At 40.2% G+C, this 15,600-nt stretch overlaps 1 protein-coding gene across 6 annotated transcripts in view; it reads left to right on the plus strand.

Annotated features, from left to right (window-relative positions):
• The window catches only part of Phactr2 (phosphatase and actin regulator 2), a 258,046-nt gene that overhangs the window by 72,150 nt on the left and 170,296 nt on the right, over positions 1-15,600 (plus strand). Inside the window, exon 1 of one of the 6 annotated variants that reach the window (XM_040758225.1) lies at positions 5,814-6,158. The exons of the other annotated variants lie outside the window; for them this stretch is intronic. Within the exon in view, the coding sequence (XP_040614159.1) occupies positions 6,146-6,158 (13 nt within the window). The 5' untranslated portion in view covers positions 5,814-6,145. Of the gene's footprint in view, positions 1-5,813; positions 6,159-15,600 lie in introns of those variants that run through there. 6 annotated transcript variants of the gene reach the window in all.

Raw genomic sequence — 15,600 nt, forward strand, 5'->3', positions numbered from 1 at the left:
CTGTAAACATGTATGAAGATGATTTTTAAAAAGATGTTGTATGGGATGCTATATGGCCTCCCCATGACTCTGCCTTCTACTCTACATCTTTGTTTGTATTTCCTGCGTGACTCTATTCTGCCTGACCATTGGCCAATCCAGCTTTATTCATCAAACATTAAAAGAAACACATATTAAAAAAAAAGATGTTGTATGGGACTGGAAAATGCATGAGATGCCATTGATAAAAAGAGAGAAATGAATGTCAGGAATCCCCAAACACACCCTTCAACTGCAGGGAAGTCTCCAAAGGAGATTATTCAAAATAACTCAAAACACAGCCGCTGTCTAAAACCCAGACAGTAAAGCATCAAGCAAATATCTCATGCTTAAGCTCAGACCCTCCTGGAAAGATTGCGATACAATTTTTGAGGGTTTTTTCTATTAATAGGTTAGAGATTTGGGTTAGTCTTAGGAGAGTTATAAACCCAAGTACTTGGCTTATCAAAATTATGTCTTATAGCTGTTTATGTAAAATCAGTGGCCAAGATGCCTTCAGAACGGCTTCCCAGCAAAATCGGTTTCTAAAGGAGCTGGGAGCAATCTTTCTCATGGGAAGTTGGTATTCCAGCACATTTTAAAAATATATATCTTAGCAAAAATCAGAGCGTGAAAAGGTCAAGTAGCCAAATAGGCTGAGCTTCGCATCCAGGAGCTGTGCGGGCAGGAGCTGTTGGGGTAGAAGGGGCGAGCAACAGAATGACTTGAACGATTTATACTCTTAAGTTTTCCATGGTAAGGGAGAGTCTGGGTTTGCAGAGGATTCATTGTGCTTCCACTGAAGCATAGTGTTTTTAACCGGAGCGTCTAGAACTGCGCTTCCCCTTGGAAATGTGCCTCTGGCTTTGGCTGTCCACAGCAACCATATGAACTGCCCTGAATCCCCCAGAACTAAAAAAGCAGAGCGTTATTGTCCCCAGTTCCTCCCCATGACCTCCCACACACACCCTGCAAGCAGGGAGAACATCTATTAGTAAACTTAAGAAATGATACAAAGGGTTGAAATATAATTTAAGGATAAAGCATTTGCTAAGTATGTGAGCAACACTAAGTTCAAGCCCCAGCAATCTTCTTGGTGATGCTTCACAACTGAGGTGGGTTTATAGGAGGGCTCTGAGATCCAAATCCTGATCCTCATGGTTGCTCATCCAGCTCTCCTAACCACTGAGTTTTCCCTCTAGTCCCCCTAGAAGAGTTTTGTAAAGCGAGATATAATAAAAATGCTCACCTTGATATTGTTGAAGGCCCAGGATATCACTGCCCATTGCTGTTGCTATCTGAAATGAACAAAACTTAGAGTCCTAAGCATTTTCTGTTCGTTTGGTAGTATAAGATGTGTATTCGGAGTAATTTCTTTAAAAAAAATTAATGGTATACATACATGTGTCAATTTGACATAAACTAGAGTCATTTGGGAAGAAGGAGCCTCAGTTGAAGAAGTTATAAAAGAAGGCAAGCTGGGCAAATCATGGAGGGAAAACCAGTAAGCAGTGTTTCTCTGTGGTCTATGCATCCGTTCTTGCCTTAAAGTTCCTGCCTTGACCTTCCCACATGATGGAGTGGGATGTGGAGGTACAAGTTGGAATAAACCCTTCCTTCTCCAAGTTGTTATTGGTCAGTGTTTGACCACAGCAAACTAGGATTCATGGTTACATGGTACTATTGTGTTAACTTAGTAGATTCTGCAATGATCAATCAGGGTAATTAGCTTGTCTGTCACCTCATATAGCTGTCATTGCCTGGGGTAGGGGGGGTGAGAGTATTCAAATTCTTTTCTGCTAGCTCTCTACCAACAACACTGGGGCTTGTCCTGCTGCCGCCCAACCTCTTCTCTCTTCCCCTCCCCCCTATTTCTTGTGTCTGCTGACCACCCTTCAGTTGTCTCTATCTGTGGTTCCATAAGTGGGTGAGATCATGCAACGTTTGTCTCTTGGTCCTGGCCTGCTTCACTTAACAGCTCCTGGATTTGTTCTGTCATCAGTGACAGCATTTCATATTTTACTTTTAATGGACAACTAATACCCAGCCATATATTTACCTCACATTGATGATGCTCCCCTGCGATGGTTGCACAGCTTAGGTACTGCAAATACACTGGAGAAAACATGGACATTGATATGCCTCTTCAATATATTGATTTCACCATCTTTATATATACACAAACCTTATTGGATCATCTGGTAGTACTATTTTTAGTTAACTTAAAAAACTCTACATTGTTTTCTATAGCTGTAGTCATTTACATTTCTCTCAAAACTGTGTAAGAGGCCCAAGTTTTCTCTTTATTCTCTTGCCAACATGTTTGTCTTTTTCTAACTAGCATGGGGGGTGTCTTGTGGTTTTGACATGGATCTCTCTTAATGGTTAGCAATTTTGCTCACATATGTGTTGGCCATTTGTCTGTCGTGTTTTGCAAATGTCTGTCTATTCACATCTTTTTGCCTCATTTTAAAATCGGATTATTTGAGGGGATATTTTCCTCTTCAGCTTTTTTGGGGTTCCTTGTGTATTTTGGATGTTAACCCCTTGTCAGATGTATAGTTTGCAAATGTTTCCTCCCTCTCTGTATGTTGTCAAACATCTTCTAAACAACCTTCTCCAGACACTCTTTATAAAAGAGAAGAAAACCAGATGGTGAGGGTCATAACCCTCTTTCTGAAGGTGGGGTAGTATTGAGGATACTGTGGGTGCAGGTGGTCCAAATTACCTCCAGCTTCAAACAAGCTATTCTAAGCAAGCTGGAAACTATACATATGGGAGGGTTAATAAAGACAGGAACTCAACTCCTATTTAGAAGCATAATAGAGAATATTTAGATAGATCAGTGCAGTTTCTATGCCACACAGCATCTTGGGGGCAATTTACAGCTCCCACTGAGAATTTTGTACTCACACATTCCCCAGCTAAAGCATAGTAGATGTGTATTTGAATTAAATCAATGGAAGAGGATGGAAGAGGGAATTCTCCCTGTGGCTTGAGGACAGTGGACCATGAATTGTACCTTTTTCTTGTTACGTGGTCTTTCTGGTGCTGGGTGATGATGGAGAAAGAGTCATTGGGGTGACAGTGGCTGGAACAGGGAGCTCCTAGATACTGCACACAACTTATGTGCGGAGTCTGGTTCTTAATAGGCATTCACTAATCATTTCATTTTTTCTAGAAGTCTCTCTGTATGTCTCATCTTACATTATTTGGAATGGTGTGGGAGATTGGCAGGGAAGGACAGGAGAAAGTGAGTTTCTTTTGCATTGAAGGAGTCTTGTAGCAAAACAAGTTAAAGGATGATTTTAGCCACTCATTTAATTTTTAAAGATTTTCTAGTGCTCATAAAATGATAAACTAAATATAACAAACTATATATGCTTAAGAAGCATAGTGTGATGTGACATATCTATCTACATGATGCTTAAATCAAGCCAATTAACCTATCACCAAAGAAAATTACCACCTACTATCTAGAGCTGCAAAAATGTATTGGAGGACTGGAGTTCTCCCCCAGTCTGAAACCTTGGGTGTCAGCTGTGTTTCTGAATTCATGCCTTTTTTTCCCTTAGAAAGGCAGTGCAAAACATATACTATATAAAAGTTAATTATCCTCCGTATAGTCTAAGTGGATCCATGCAAACAGTAACATTAAAATTTCTGTGGAAAAACATGCTTGTTCACTCTGAATGAAATAAAGATTTTAAATAGTATTCAGATTGGATTGGGACACCAAATTCATTCTAGCATTTAATAAACTTAGACAGAAATAAGATTTTCCAGAACTTTACATGTTTTAAAATTGCACATAAGGGCTTGTGGGTCTGAGAGAAATCACACCACTGAGTATTTATTGGGCTGTCCAGGGAACCTGATCAGAACTTTGAAGTGTATTTTAAACAACAAACAAAATGAGCATTGGGAACAACAACCTATTTGTCATTTAGAGGTGAGGTACAGCAAGAAAGTAACCAAGACTTGAATATTTGACAGTGTGGTGTTTCTGTTGGGCGATAAGGATTTTCCATTGATGATGTCCAGCTACATCTTGCCAAGACCTCAGACTTAAGGATGTACTTTCTCTTTTTCTTATTTCTCTGCTAATTCCTCTCTCTTTTGTCCCTCAAAAATAGTTAGTTTGCCCTAGATTTTGTGCTGATGACACTCAGTCTGGGTGACTGTCACATCTTAATCAGGGCAAGTTGATGAGGTGTGGAGGTCACAGTGATTTTAGTTTTGTGGGAGCCAAGCTTTTAAAAAACATATAATATGAAAACCTTTTAATTTTAATTCATGGAGTGATATGTCTTTGAAATCATGTGACAGAATTCAAAATAATAGGGATAAAACTGGGGGACCAGTGACTGATACAAGGAGATGGGACCCAGGATCCTGAGTAGAGCTTATAAGTAGTGCCTTGTTTTTTTAGAGCCACTCAATGGTAGTTCTATTATTTCTAGAGGTCTCTCTTGGTTGCCCATACTTTTGCTAGAATGTTTTGGGAGGTTGGCGTGTAAGAGCAACACAAGGTGAGGGACAGAATCACTGAGCAATGGGGCTTTTCTTTAAGGAACTATTTCCGAGTTTACAGTGATATGCATGAGTGCAGCATTTGGCTTATCCTGTGAAAGAACCTACTAACATCTACGGGAATGTCTGCTCTTATAGCAGAAACACAAGTCATTCGACTCAGTTGCAATGAAGGACTAAAGAATTTGTAAGTGGTTTGTCATTAGAATTTCCAGTGAAATAAATCCTTAATAAATAACTCCCTTTTTTGTGTTAACAAACCATACGCAATAATAATACCATAGATTTTGTTGTTGTTGTTTTTCTTTCTGTGTGCCGGACAGTGATATTGAACTTTGATACTCCCACCTCTGCTTCTCAAGTATTGGGGTTACAGGTGTGCATCACCACACTTTGCTTTAGGGTGACCTGGGTTTAGAACACAGGCCTTCACTAAGCAAACACTATACGGCCTCAGTTACATCACCAGCTCCTGGACTTTTTTTTTTTCCTGTCAGAACAACAATCCTACAGAGCCTTGGTGTAGTGTATATTGATTGGACTGTAGATCAAATGAGGTCATTGTAAATCGTTCTGCTACACCTGACAAAATGCAGGAAACAGAGTTGTTTAGACTCCAGGATCTCATCTGATTGCAGCCACATGGCCTGGTTTGTGATTTCTTCAGGTCCCTGCAGGTCCCTGTACTCTCATATCATAAGCGGTTTTGAGTGTCTTTGAGGGTCTTGTTTACACAACCAAATTACAGGCAAGAAGAGGGGAGGTTTTCAGCGATGCCTCTCTTTTGACCCTCGGGTGTCTGCTGCTCAGTTGACTGCAGAGAACAAGACACAGTAAAACGTTTCCCCCGACCTCTTTTGCAATTGTCTCCTGTCGTCAGTGGCATTAGTGAATTCCTTTATGTTTTGCTGTGAGGACAGGTGGACTAAAAATACTGAGCAGGAATATGGAAATGAATAATAATAATGATGATAAAAAACCTCCAAAATCAAACAGCAATGTGTTTAAATGTTTTTCTGCCTCTCATTGCTCCCCCAACAACAACAAACACTTTATCCTCTTAAATGGAAAAGTTAGCCTGTCTCTCTGTGATATTAGTGATAAGTGTTGAAGCCCACTCAGCCTAACCCCCAAGGAAGGATGCTTTTTTGTAGTATTGTTGGAGATTCCTTGCTACCTTTCAGTTATCCGTGCCTCTTCCTGTTGGCTCTGGCATCTTTTGGAAAGCAGTATGTGTTTGCATAGCATGTGCACTTTTTTCCCCTAAACGTGCAGCACATTAAACATTGCAAGCATTTTCTTTCTTTCTTTCTTTTCCTCCTTTGCTTAGAACAGAGGTGGAAACCCCCGAGGGAATCAAGTACCCACTTGATAGGCTCAGTCTCTCTTAATCAGCCTGTAATGGAGCTAATGGCTGTTTGTCATCCTTGGAGATATAAATTTCCTGGCGGTGGCTCCTGCAGACAGTGCGTGAAGTGTGCTCTGTGTGCCAGCAAGGGCTGATAATCAGTATAAGGGCAGGGTGCTCCGTTAGCCAGACGAGCCAGGGCTTCCGGGCTGCCAGCTGCAGGACTCGCCTCGCCACTCCTGAGACATGGACAAAGCCGGTAGGTCAAGCAAGCCTGAATTCTTCCTAGCTGCCGGCTTCCTCTGCAGTCCACACCCTCTCCAGCATGCATCCTTCCCCATTTGTGGCTCGCATTCTGGACTTTGCTGTTCCAGATTGGGAGGCATGCAGTATGTTAACCCCGGTGATGCACTGGCCACAAGGAAACCAGTGTTTTCTTTGAAGTTTAGGAACTGGAACTGGGGGCTGATTAACATGGCACGCTCACCTTTTTGAAGACTGCACTGGTATTTTATTTAGGCTGCAGGAAATGTGGTGTTTGATCTTTCGTGTTTAGACAGTGGGTGCAAAAATGCATATAGTTAATGACAAAATTATTACTAAGGGATGACAGTAGGTAAGTGGAGTTAATATTGAAGAGCTGAATGAATTTTTGAAAACATTACAATATTCACTGTGTAGTAACATAAGAATTATTTGGTCTGATGCTTTTATCCTCCTATTAGAATACAATGTCAAAAATGTTGCTGTATGCTCTGATATTTTAACCCAAGAATACAGACATTAGTTATCAGCCTGTCATTTATCTTTTAAAACAGTATTTTTTCATACGGTCTTTATGTGATAGCTACCCAAACATAACTGGAGAGGTATTTTTAGTTAATTAATTTTAATTAATTAACTAATGGAATCTTTACTTCTCAGGGAGAAGTTTTTGTTCTTCTTTCTGTGCCGGTAGGGAACTTTTAGTTGCTACATGCTATGGGATTGCTCCTGTTTTCTGACCCCTACCCCCAGCTGCACTCTGGATTAGATCCCCTCTGGAACTCCCCTCAGTAGGTCAATCACTTGGTGTTCTGGCTGGACAGTGGTGTCTGCAGCACCTGGAACCCTGGGAGCTCTCCTGAGAGGATTCACTGTTTATGATACATGCTACAACCCAAGACCACCCTCCTGGTGATAACCTGAGTTTGTTAGGAAATTGATCAGTTTCAATCATGTGTGTAGGTAGCTTAGGCACAGAGATTTTTGAAGGCAGCATATTGTGGTCGTTGATAGAATAGCTTGCCAGGGACAAAACGCTCATTATAATCATTCTGACCTGGACATTGAACAAACTTAAATTTATTTAAGACAGTATACTATTAGAAATGGACACCCTAGGAAAGTGGAAGATATAAAACAAGTATAAGAGGAAGTGTGTGTGTGTGTGTGTGTGTGTGTGTGTGTGTGTGTTGTTTAGTAACAATAGGTAGAAGTGGCTGGATTCATGCATATACCTATATCCCTACTTTGGTTATGACACTATGCTGTAGGGCTTGGCATGAAATCTCCAAGGTCCACTACTCTATAACGTAGCACATCCTGAAGCTCATCCAGAAGCTTCCATGATTACGATAGAAAATGATTAAAAATAAACAAACAAACCAATAAATAAACAATGAAGCCAGCATCTTTAATTTGTCCTCTTTTAAAACTTCAGCCACCCACAATTAATTACGCTGCCATCCTGGCAGAATTATCACTTTAATTCAGTAAATGCCCTTCTTAACTGACTCATATATTTATTTAAAGGCCATTTAAGAAAAATTTAAGAAACATCATACTGGAGCAGCCTTTTTGGAGACTTCAAAATTGTGAAGGGTGATTATTTCTTTTTTAGCTAACTATAGCTTTGAGGGAATAAGTGTTTATACCATTTGTAGCTGTGTTTGTTTGTGTAACTAAATGCCACTAACAAGGTACCTATGTTCTCGACAAGTTTCAAGCAGGCTAATGTACTCTGGAAAGTGACTCTTGCAACAGAAATTTCACATTACTAAACATAAGAAAGGCAATATACAGCAAGCCAATGGCTAGCATCAAATTAAATGGAGAAAACAGAAATTTCTTTATTATTTACAGTTTTAGATGCAATCTCCAATATAGGCATACATGCTTTTCAACAGTGACAGACTTTCCACAATATTATTTGAAAGGTTCAGAAATAATATTTTCTTGTAATGTCATAGAATTGGCTATCAGTGATCACTTTGCATTCTCCCTCCCTCCCTCCCTCCCTCTCCCTCTCTCTCTCTCTCTCTCTCTCTCCCTCCCTCCCTCCCTCCCTCCCTCCCTCCCTCCCTCCCTCCCTCCCTCCCTCCGTGTGGTCTTGGCTTACCAGAGAATGCCCAGTGTCCTACCTTCAAGGTAGCTAACATGGCAATTCATTCTCTCTCTCTCTCTCTCTCTCTCTCTCTCTCTCTCTCTCTCTCTCTCTCTCTCTCTCTCTCTCTCTCTCTCTCTCTCTCGATGTGAACACCAGTCATGCAGAGGGAAAATGTAAGCATCCATTACCTACATACACTCTGATAAACTATATTCACTGTAAGAAAGGCATTTAAGATGTATTGGTAAGTGGCCAAAAACAAATGCAAAACCCCCAAAATTGAGGTATCTTTAATGTGATGATGCCAAGTGGGCCAGTTCACTTGGAGCATCGAAGCGTCTCCAGTTTCATTTAAATAAAACAATGCTGTTGAATATTTGCATCTATCTCTAATCAGAAGTGAATTTCAGTGGTGGTTATCTGAGTCCAGCAATATGAAGCTGAACTCCATCATGACAGTTTGACTCTCAGTTTCTTCCTGAAGGAGCCACAGCCCTTTCCAGCAAGTCCCCATTCACTGTAGGGATTTGCGCAATCCTTGGTCAGAAACACACCAATGGGGCCTGCACAAGCTAAATGCCTTCGATTTATTCTGATCAATCAGAGCACCATATCAGAGATATTTTCATGTACTTTCTGTTGTTAAACAAGGAAAAGGCACCACAGGGGATTCTGTCCCTTTGGGTGAGGCATGAGCCTTCCCTTCAGAGTAGAGCCAACATTCCCACCAGCTCAGAGGAGACAACCCTTCCCCGTTATTGCTGGCTTAGGTCTCCCTTTAAAAGCTTTTCCTGGAATGACAATAAAATATTTATCAAACTATGTATATGGACTATGTCAGGACACTCTCAGCAATCCACAATCTTTTCTTTTTTTGAATTCCTAGTGCTGTTTCTTATTAGAAGTTACACGACCTCAGAGAGGTGGCCCTTTATAGTTTCTAACCTATGGCCACCCCTGTAGCCCAAGTCACTCTGCTGGTGCACTTGGCTCCCTTTGCTGCTTCTTGCCATGGTTCCTCAAAAGGTTCTAATGAGTGAGACTTGAAAAGGGGATGAGGCATTGACGATGAGTCCTTAACGGTGAAGATCCAAAATATGCCCCTTCACAGTCTCCAGGACAGAGTATTGTAAAACTGTTCTTTCCCATTTATTGGGCTCATTTTCTTTGCTTAAAATCAATGTATTTTTTCCATGTTGTATGGATTTTAAAAGGGGCTAAGATTTAGAGATGAGGCAACAGACACTGGCAGCCTTTGGGCTTTTGCCTGATTATTTTGTGCCTCAAAGACTTTTGACCCTTGATGTACACTCTCTGAATCACATCTGCCGTCCTTGATTTCCTTGCCAAAAAAACTAGGAGGGTTAGTCTGAGGTAGACTGAGGAAGGTTTGCGAAGGAGCCAATAAGAACACCCAGTCATCATACGTGCATGATGAATGATTCTGCCACCTTGGGGACAATGCACACGTGATAGAAACTTCGTATGCCTTCAATCTCCCATCTTTAAGAGATGATAATCCCTCTACCCATCTCATAAGATCTGAGTGAAGAGATAAGAAGACAATTCATGAAAAGCTGTTGCTACACTGCTGCTTAGAGAGTCCTGAGAAAAGGGAAGCAGGCTGACTTGTGTTCTAGCAGGGTGTCTTAAGAAGAGGTGCAAGTGTGGAAACGTTAGTAATAAGAGCAGTCAGGTGGCTGGCGCAAGAGTATAATTGGAAATTGATGTGGGTGGCTCAGTAGGGATGGGGTGGAGGGGTGCATTGGATGTGCATCATAGAGCATGCTGAGTGTGTACGTAGGCAGAGCTTGCCTCGGCAAAGGAGACCTTTGGGGTTTCTAGTTTGAGAATCTAATAGTCTGACACTATGGAACACAGAATGAATTTTAAGGAAAAGGTGGCAAATGCTATTTTGGAACTGTTGAATTAAAAGCACCTTCTGTGTTAGCCATAGAAGTTCAAAGTAGATGGAAGGTTTACACACACACACACACAGAGAGAGAGAGAGAGAGAGAGAGAGAGAGAGAGAGAGAGAGAGAGAGAGAGAGAGAGAGAGAGAGGAGGGGATTCCTTACTAACCATGGATTTGAGATAAAACAGGGTAATTGGTTTATTTGAATTTTCCACCTATTTAAATATATATTTAAATATGTGTGTCTTCAGTCCATTGAACCCATGAACAGCTAATGCTACCCACCTGCCCTCCCCCAGTCTGTGGCAGATCCCATAGGAGGCTATAGAGTAAAGAGACTTTAAAATGCTTCATCTGTTCAATGCAGTTTGAAAGAAGAGCAGACCCAGGGTGGGAGAAACCCCCTGAGCACTGAAATAATTTGGATAAAGGCCAGGTTGTTCTATAAGAAGATGTAAACACGAAGACATTTTATTTTAAGCAGGTTTAAAACTTAAATTTTTAAACAGGAGAATTTACTTTAGAGGGCTCTCATACCAAAGTGTCTGAACCACCAGCAGTACTGTTTCAGGAGAAGGGTGACTAGAGGGACAAACTCCCCAGTAGAGTTCATGTATTTTGAAAGAGAGTGCTGCCTAAAACAGTTTACTTTGTTTGCAAACCATATTTGCATAGTGTTTGTCTTCTTCTCCAATCACCTAGTGTAGTGGTATTGTCCTATTATTACATATGATTGTGCTAGTTATGATACTTTGCATATATGTAGCATACATGCATATAACATGTGTTTGTAACATATAAATGTATATCACGCATATCATATGTATATACCATATAAATGTATATCACACACGTGAACATACTTTTCATATGTGCCTATGTGTGCACTCTTGGTTGGGAGGTTATCAGTTTTGGTGTAGGGGACTGTAATTATTACAGTTATCCTAATAAGCCATCAAGCTTACCACAGATTTTCTTTGTATTTAAAAAATAAATGTATCTTTATTCTCTGAAAGACTCCTCATATATATCACTAATCACTTTATTCCCTGAAGTGTTTTGTGCCTCAGTGATGAGGCCCACACTCACGACGCTGTGCTTACAAGTCTAGCATTCCCCCACTGACCTAAATCCTCAACACTTCATTGTATTTACAATGAAACAGATGGTTGCCACTATAATTTATCATAAAGACCATTGTGTTACTTTAGCATTTTGTAGTTCTTTAAATGAGTATTTTTAAGAACACTCAGGATTCATGTAAAAAATCCTTTTCTAAGCAAAAATAATGAGCACTTGATAAATCTACTTTTGTTTGCTAGATGCTTATATTATTGTGGAAATCACTGCTCTTTAGAAGAAAACTTCAAAAAGTGGAAATAGGCTTATGTTAAAATGCTAAGTGCTCTAAGGATGACTGTAAGTGTTCTTCCTAGCTTTTGATTTAATTGTGGAGTGACTTTGACCTCCTGAGAATAAATTGGTGAGCTTGGCTAAGTGTGTGCAGAGGCAGACAAAGTGTCTCAAACAGAAGTCGTCTTCTTTTTGTTTTCAGACAATTGGGGTTCATTCTCAATGTTTTGGTTTCTTTTTTTTTTCCTTGTGCAAACTCTCATCTTTACAACAGCAAAATAAACTCTGAATTTCTTTATCCACAAGATGAAGTAGGAAGACTTGTCAAATTCTTTCAGTCAAAAGGAATCATTGGAAAAGTTATGAAAAGAAAGCCAACAAGAACGCATCTGAGTGGCAAAGGAGGGAAACAAACATTAATAATATACCAGTTTGTACTAATCCCATGAGTTGCTAATTACTTCCATGCTGAGAATTTAATGTTCAGGCAAGTTAGGAGAACTTTTGAGTTGTTTAACAGTATTAAAAAAGGCAGTTAGCATGCTCCTAGGATTAGCATATAATTCCTTGCCTGCATTAATTGACATTTGTCAGAAATTTCAAAGATGGACTACACAGAGTTGTATGTCCCAATTATATCAACCACAGAGTTTTCCTCAAAATACCTATGTATATGAGGTAGATATGAAAACTTTGAAATCACTGTTCAAGTCTCTCTGTTCTCATGTCTGCTTTCCATCTTCACGCTATATTTCCTCTCCTGCATTCTATTTGACTCTAAATAGTTGTTTTTTGTGCCTAGAAAACCATTTGTGTCCATAAACACCAGTGCTTGATTAGTTAGAAATGGAATGACTGTGCCATCCATGTTCAAGGTTTGCTTCTTCCTTGCTGTTGACCTTTGGACCATGTCACTGATGCATATAGTTACTTTCTGATGACAAAAGTAGAGAGAGGATGCCAGGACTTCTACCTGCTTTGGACTGGAGTGGAATTTAATTGCAGACATGCACCTTGGAGTGAAGCACATCTTTTATTTATCCAAACTTAACATTTAAAATGAAGCATTAAAAATTGATGATAGGAGATTTTGTATGTCAAAGGCAATTTCAAAGTTCTATTTTTATACTTCAGGTACCAAGAGCACAGCAAAAGCAAAGGGCAAGCAAATTGAACTAAATGTTGCATGTCTGGAAAGGAAGAAAACACAGATTTTGTGAATGAATTTTCTTCACTCCACAGCAAGTTAAATACTTTACAAATTACATTGCTAATGTTTGCAGTGAACCGATTAGTAAATATTGTTTGCTCCTGAGATACATCTGATTAGGATGGGGTAAGAACTCACCCACTAGGTGGATGATTTCTAAGTAAATCCAACTCTTTAAACAAGAGCCAAGTCCAGCCCAGTAGTTTCCTGTTGCCAACCAGCTTTAAGAATGCAGATTCTGGGTCTTTATATCCTCTACAGCACTACATGCAGTGTCGGTGTATAAGGAATGAAGTTTTTTAAAACTTAAATCTAATATGTCATTTAATGAATTTGGAGCAGTTTTTCCAAAAGGAAATTAATTTTGAAATATCTGATGCAGACATCGGTACATGGATAAGAACAAAATGTAAGTTGAGATAAAAGGATTATGAATTTGAGGATAGCCTGGTCTATGTGACTGGATGCTGTCTCCATAAAAAATATAGTTACTCAATTCTTTTCATAAGCATTCAACATTCATGACAATTTATGAAATAAAATGCATTAGTAAACTTCACTAATGAGGTCTTGCACCATGGCAAAAAGTTATTCACAATTTTCACTGAAGGGTGTAATGGTATTAAGATCACTAATGGAAATTATTTTTCTAAAAGGACATGAGCAATTTTAATGATTTTTAAGGTAATATAGGCACACTCTTTTGTAAAGTGTCTTCTGGAGAATCATGACCACATGCAAGATGACAGGGTTTCAGTGCTTTTGTCTGGTTAGATCCAGGCTGGCTTTCCTACTACGTCAGATAATGTATCTACAAGACTTTTTTTCAGGTTAGTTCTTTAGGCATCTTTAAAGCAGTCAGTCCCACTGTACCAAACTATCCAACAGCCCAACATTACATCTTTAAGTTTCCTCACATAAACCCCTTTGTTCAAAATATTTAGCTTTCTAATTATGTCTAGTGACTGAAATGAAGTCTCATGACTGGACTTTAGAGTCATGATTTCCATTCTTAGACCTGAATCATTCAGTCCCAGAAGCTTTTACACCTTAATAGGTGTGAAGTTCAAATCCTGCCATTCGTTGCTATTAGTAACTGCCTGCCCCTAGATTCTCACTCTATCTTGCCAGTGCTCCTGCATCTCCTGCTTCCACAGTCTGGTCCAGTCTGTTTTGTACATGTTTTTAAAAAATGTGTGAGCTACTCACTTTGGTTCTCGTGTTCTTTCCATACCATCCACCATTTTGCATCCACACACCCAGGAAGTATATTCTGGTGCTCACTGTGTACCAGACAATATGCGAATCAGAGTGGACACAGTACACGACACAGAACTCCTTCCTGAACCTTCTTTGTGAAAGAGAAAATAAGGGATAGTTGTAGACAAAATACACGAGGGTTTCATGCTACGATGTTCATTAATGGATACATATTGACCATCCTTTCTTCTAAATGCTTGGAGTTGGAAGTACTTACAATTTTGTACTTGCCCCCTGATTTTGAGATATTTGCATGTATATAATGTGAATTCACTGGGAAAGAGTCCCAAGTCTCAACATAGCATTCACTTATGTGTTCCCTGCATCATAGACCCTGCTGGATCTGAATCTTAAATGTACCCTAAAAGCCACCTTTTGGAGACTTGGTGCTCAAGGAGGCATTGGTGGGAATCAGTAAAAACCTTTAAAGGTAGAGGCCAGTATGAGAGATTTATGTGATTACGGCCATGCCTTTGAAGGGGAAATATAGGACTCGGGTCTCTTCCTTTTTCTCCTGTGATCCTTGGCCATAAGGTGAGCATTTTAACTGCACCTGGTGTTCCTGCCATGATACACAGTGGTAACACAGATCCTAAACCCTCAGGGTCTGCTGATCATGGGACCCAAACCAGCCAAACTGTGAGCCAAAATCAACCTTATCCCTTTATAAGATGATTGCGTTGGATATTTATTATAGTGACATGGTTTGAATGATTGTTTTGACTGGGATTCACCACACAAGGTCAAGTGTAGCATTTCCACATATCACATCACATTGGTGTTCAAAGAGTTTTGAATGTTGAATCATTTTGATTTAAGATTTTCTAGTTAGAGATGATCAATTATATATGTAGATAGAGAATGGGTTCACATGAGTATTATTCTATACAGAGCCACCAGGGAAAGCACCTGAGAGGTTCTCATGCAAGCTGGGATCCAAGATTCCCCAGGAGCTGGTTGGGATGTTCGTACAACAGAAATCTAGGCCAGTGTTGTTGGGGACAGATGAGAGCCATGACAAAGGGGCCCAGCTGAAGCTGATGTACTTCAGGAGATTCATATACAGCCCACAGGTTGGGCCTCTGTCGTATCAGCTCTCAGGAACCTTTGAGAGGTTTTAGGTGAAGATATGATGTGACTGTACCTGATGAATTCAAGGTACACCAATATGCAGAAGAGCAGGAATTGGAGCTCCTAAGATGAAATCCACACAGTAATTCTTGATGGAGGGGCTTACAGAGGGGGGAGCAATGGGAGGAGGAGATTTACTGTCACCTCAGCCCCACAGTCCTGCTTCTAACATCTTCCCCACTAACCTCCAAGCCCTGACTTTTCTCAGAGCATGTGTGGAATTCAACAGCATGCACTCTGCTTACTTGCAATACTCTGTTCGAGCCTTCTTCCCAACCAGACCACAAAGTCTTAGGGCAGATGACACTTCTGAGACATCTTTTGTGTCTTTCAAAGAGTCGGCAGGGTTGTTCTGAATGCTAGCTGTCTGTAAGAAGCATTTGTGAATGTTTTCTGAAACGACAACCTTTGGGTTCCATGTTGGACAAATGCCATCAGATTCTGGGTGTGTGTGGGGGGGCAGG

This window comes from Mesocricetus auratus, unplaced genomic scaffold (genome assembly GCF_017639785.1).
Source record: "Mesocricetus auratus isolate SY011 unplaced genomic scaffold, BCM_Maur_2.0 Super-Scaffold_100018, whole genome shotgun sequence".
NCBI lineage: Eukaryota > Metazoa > Chordata > Mammalia > Rodentia > Cricetidae > Mesocricetus > Mesocricetus auratus.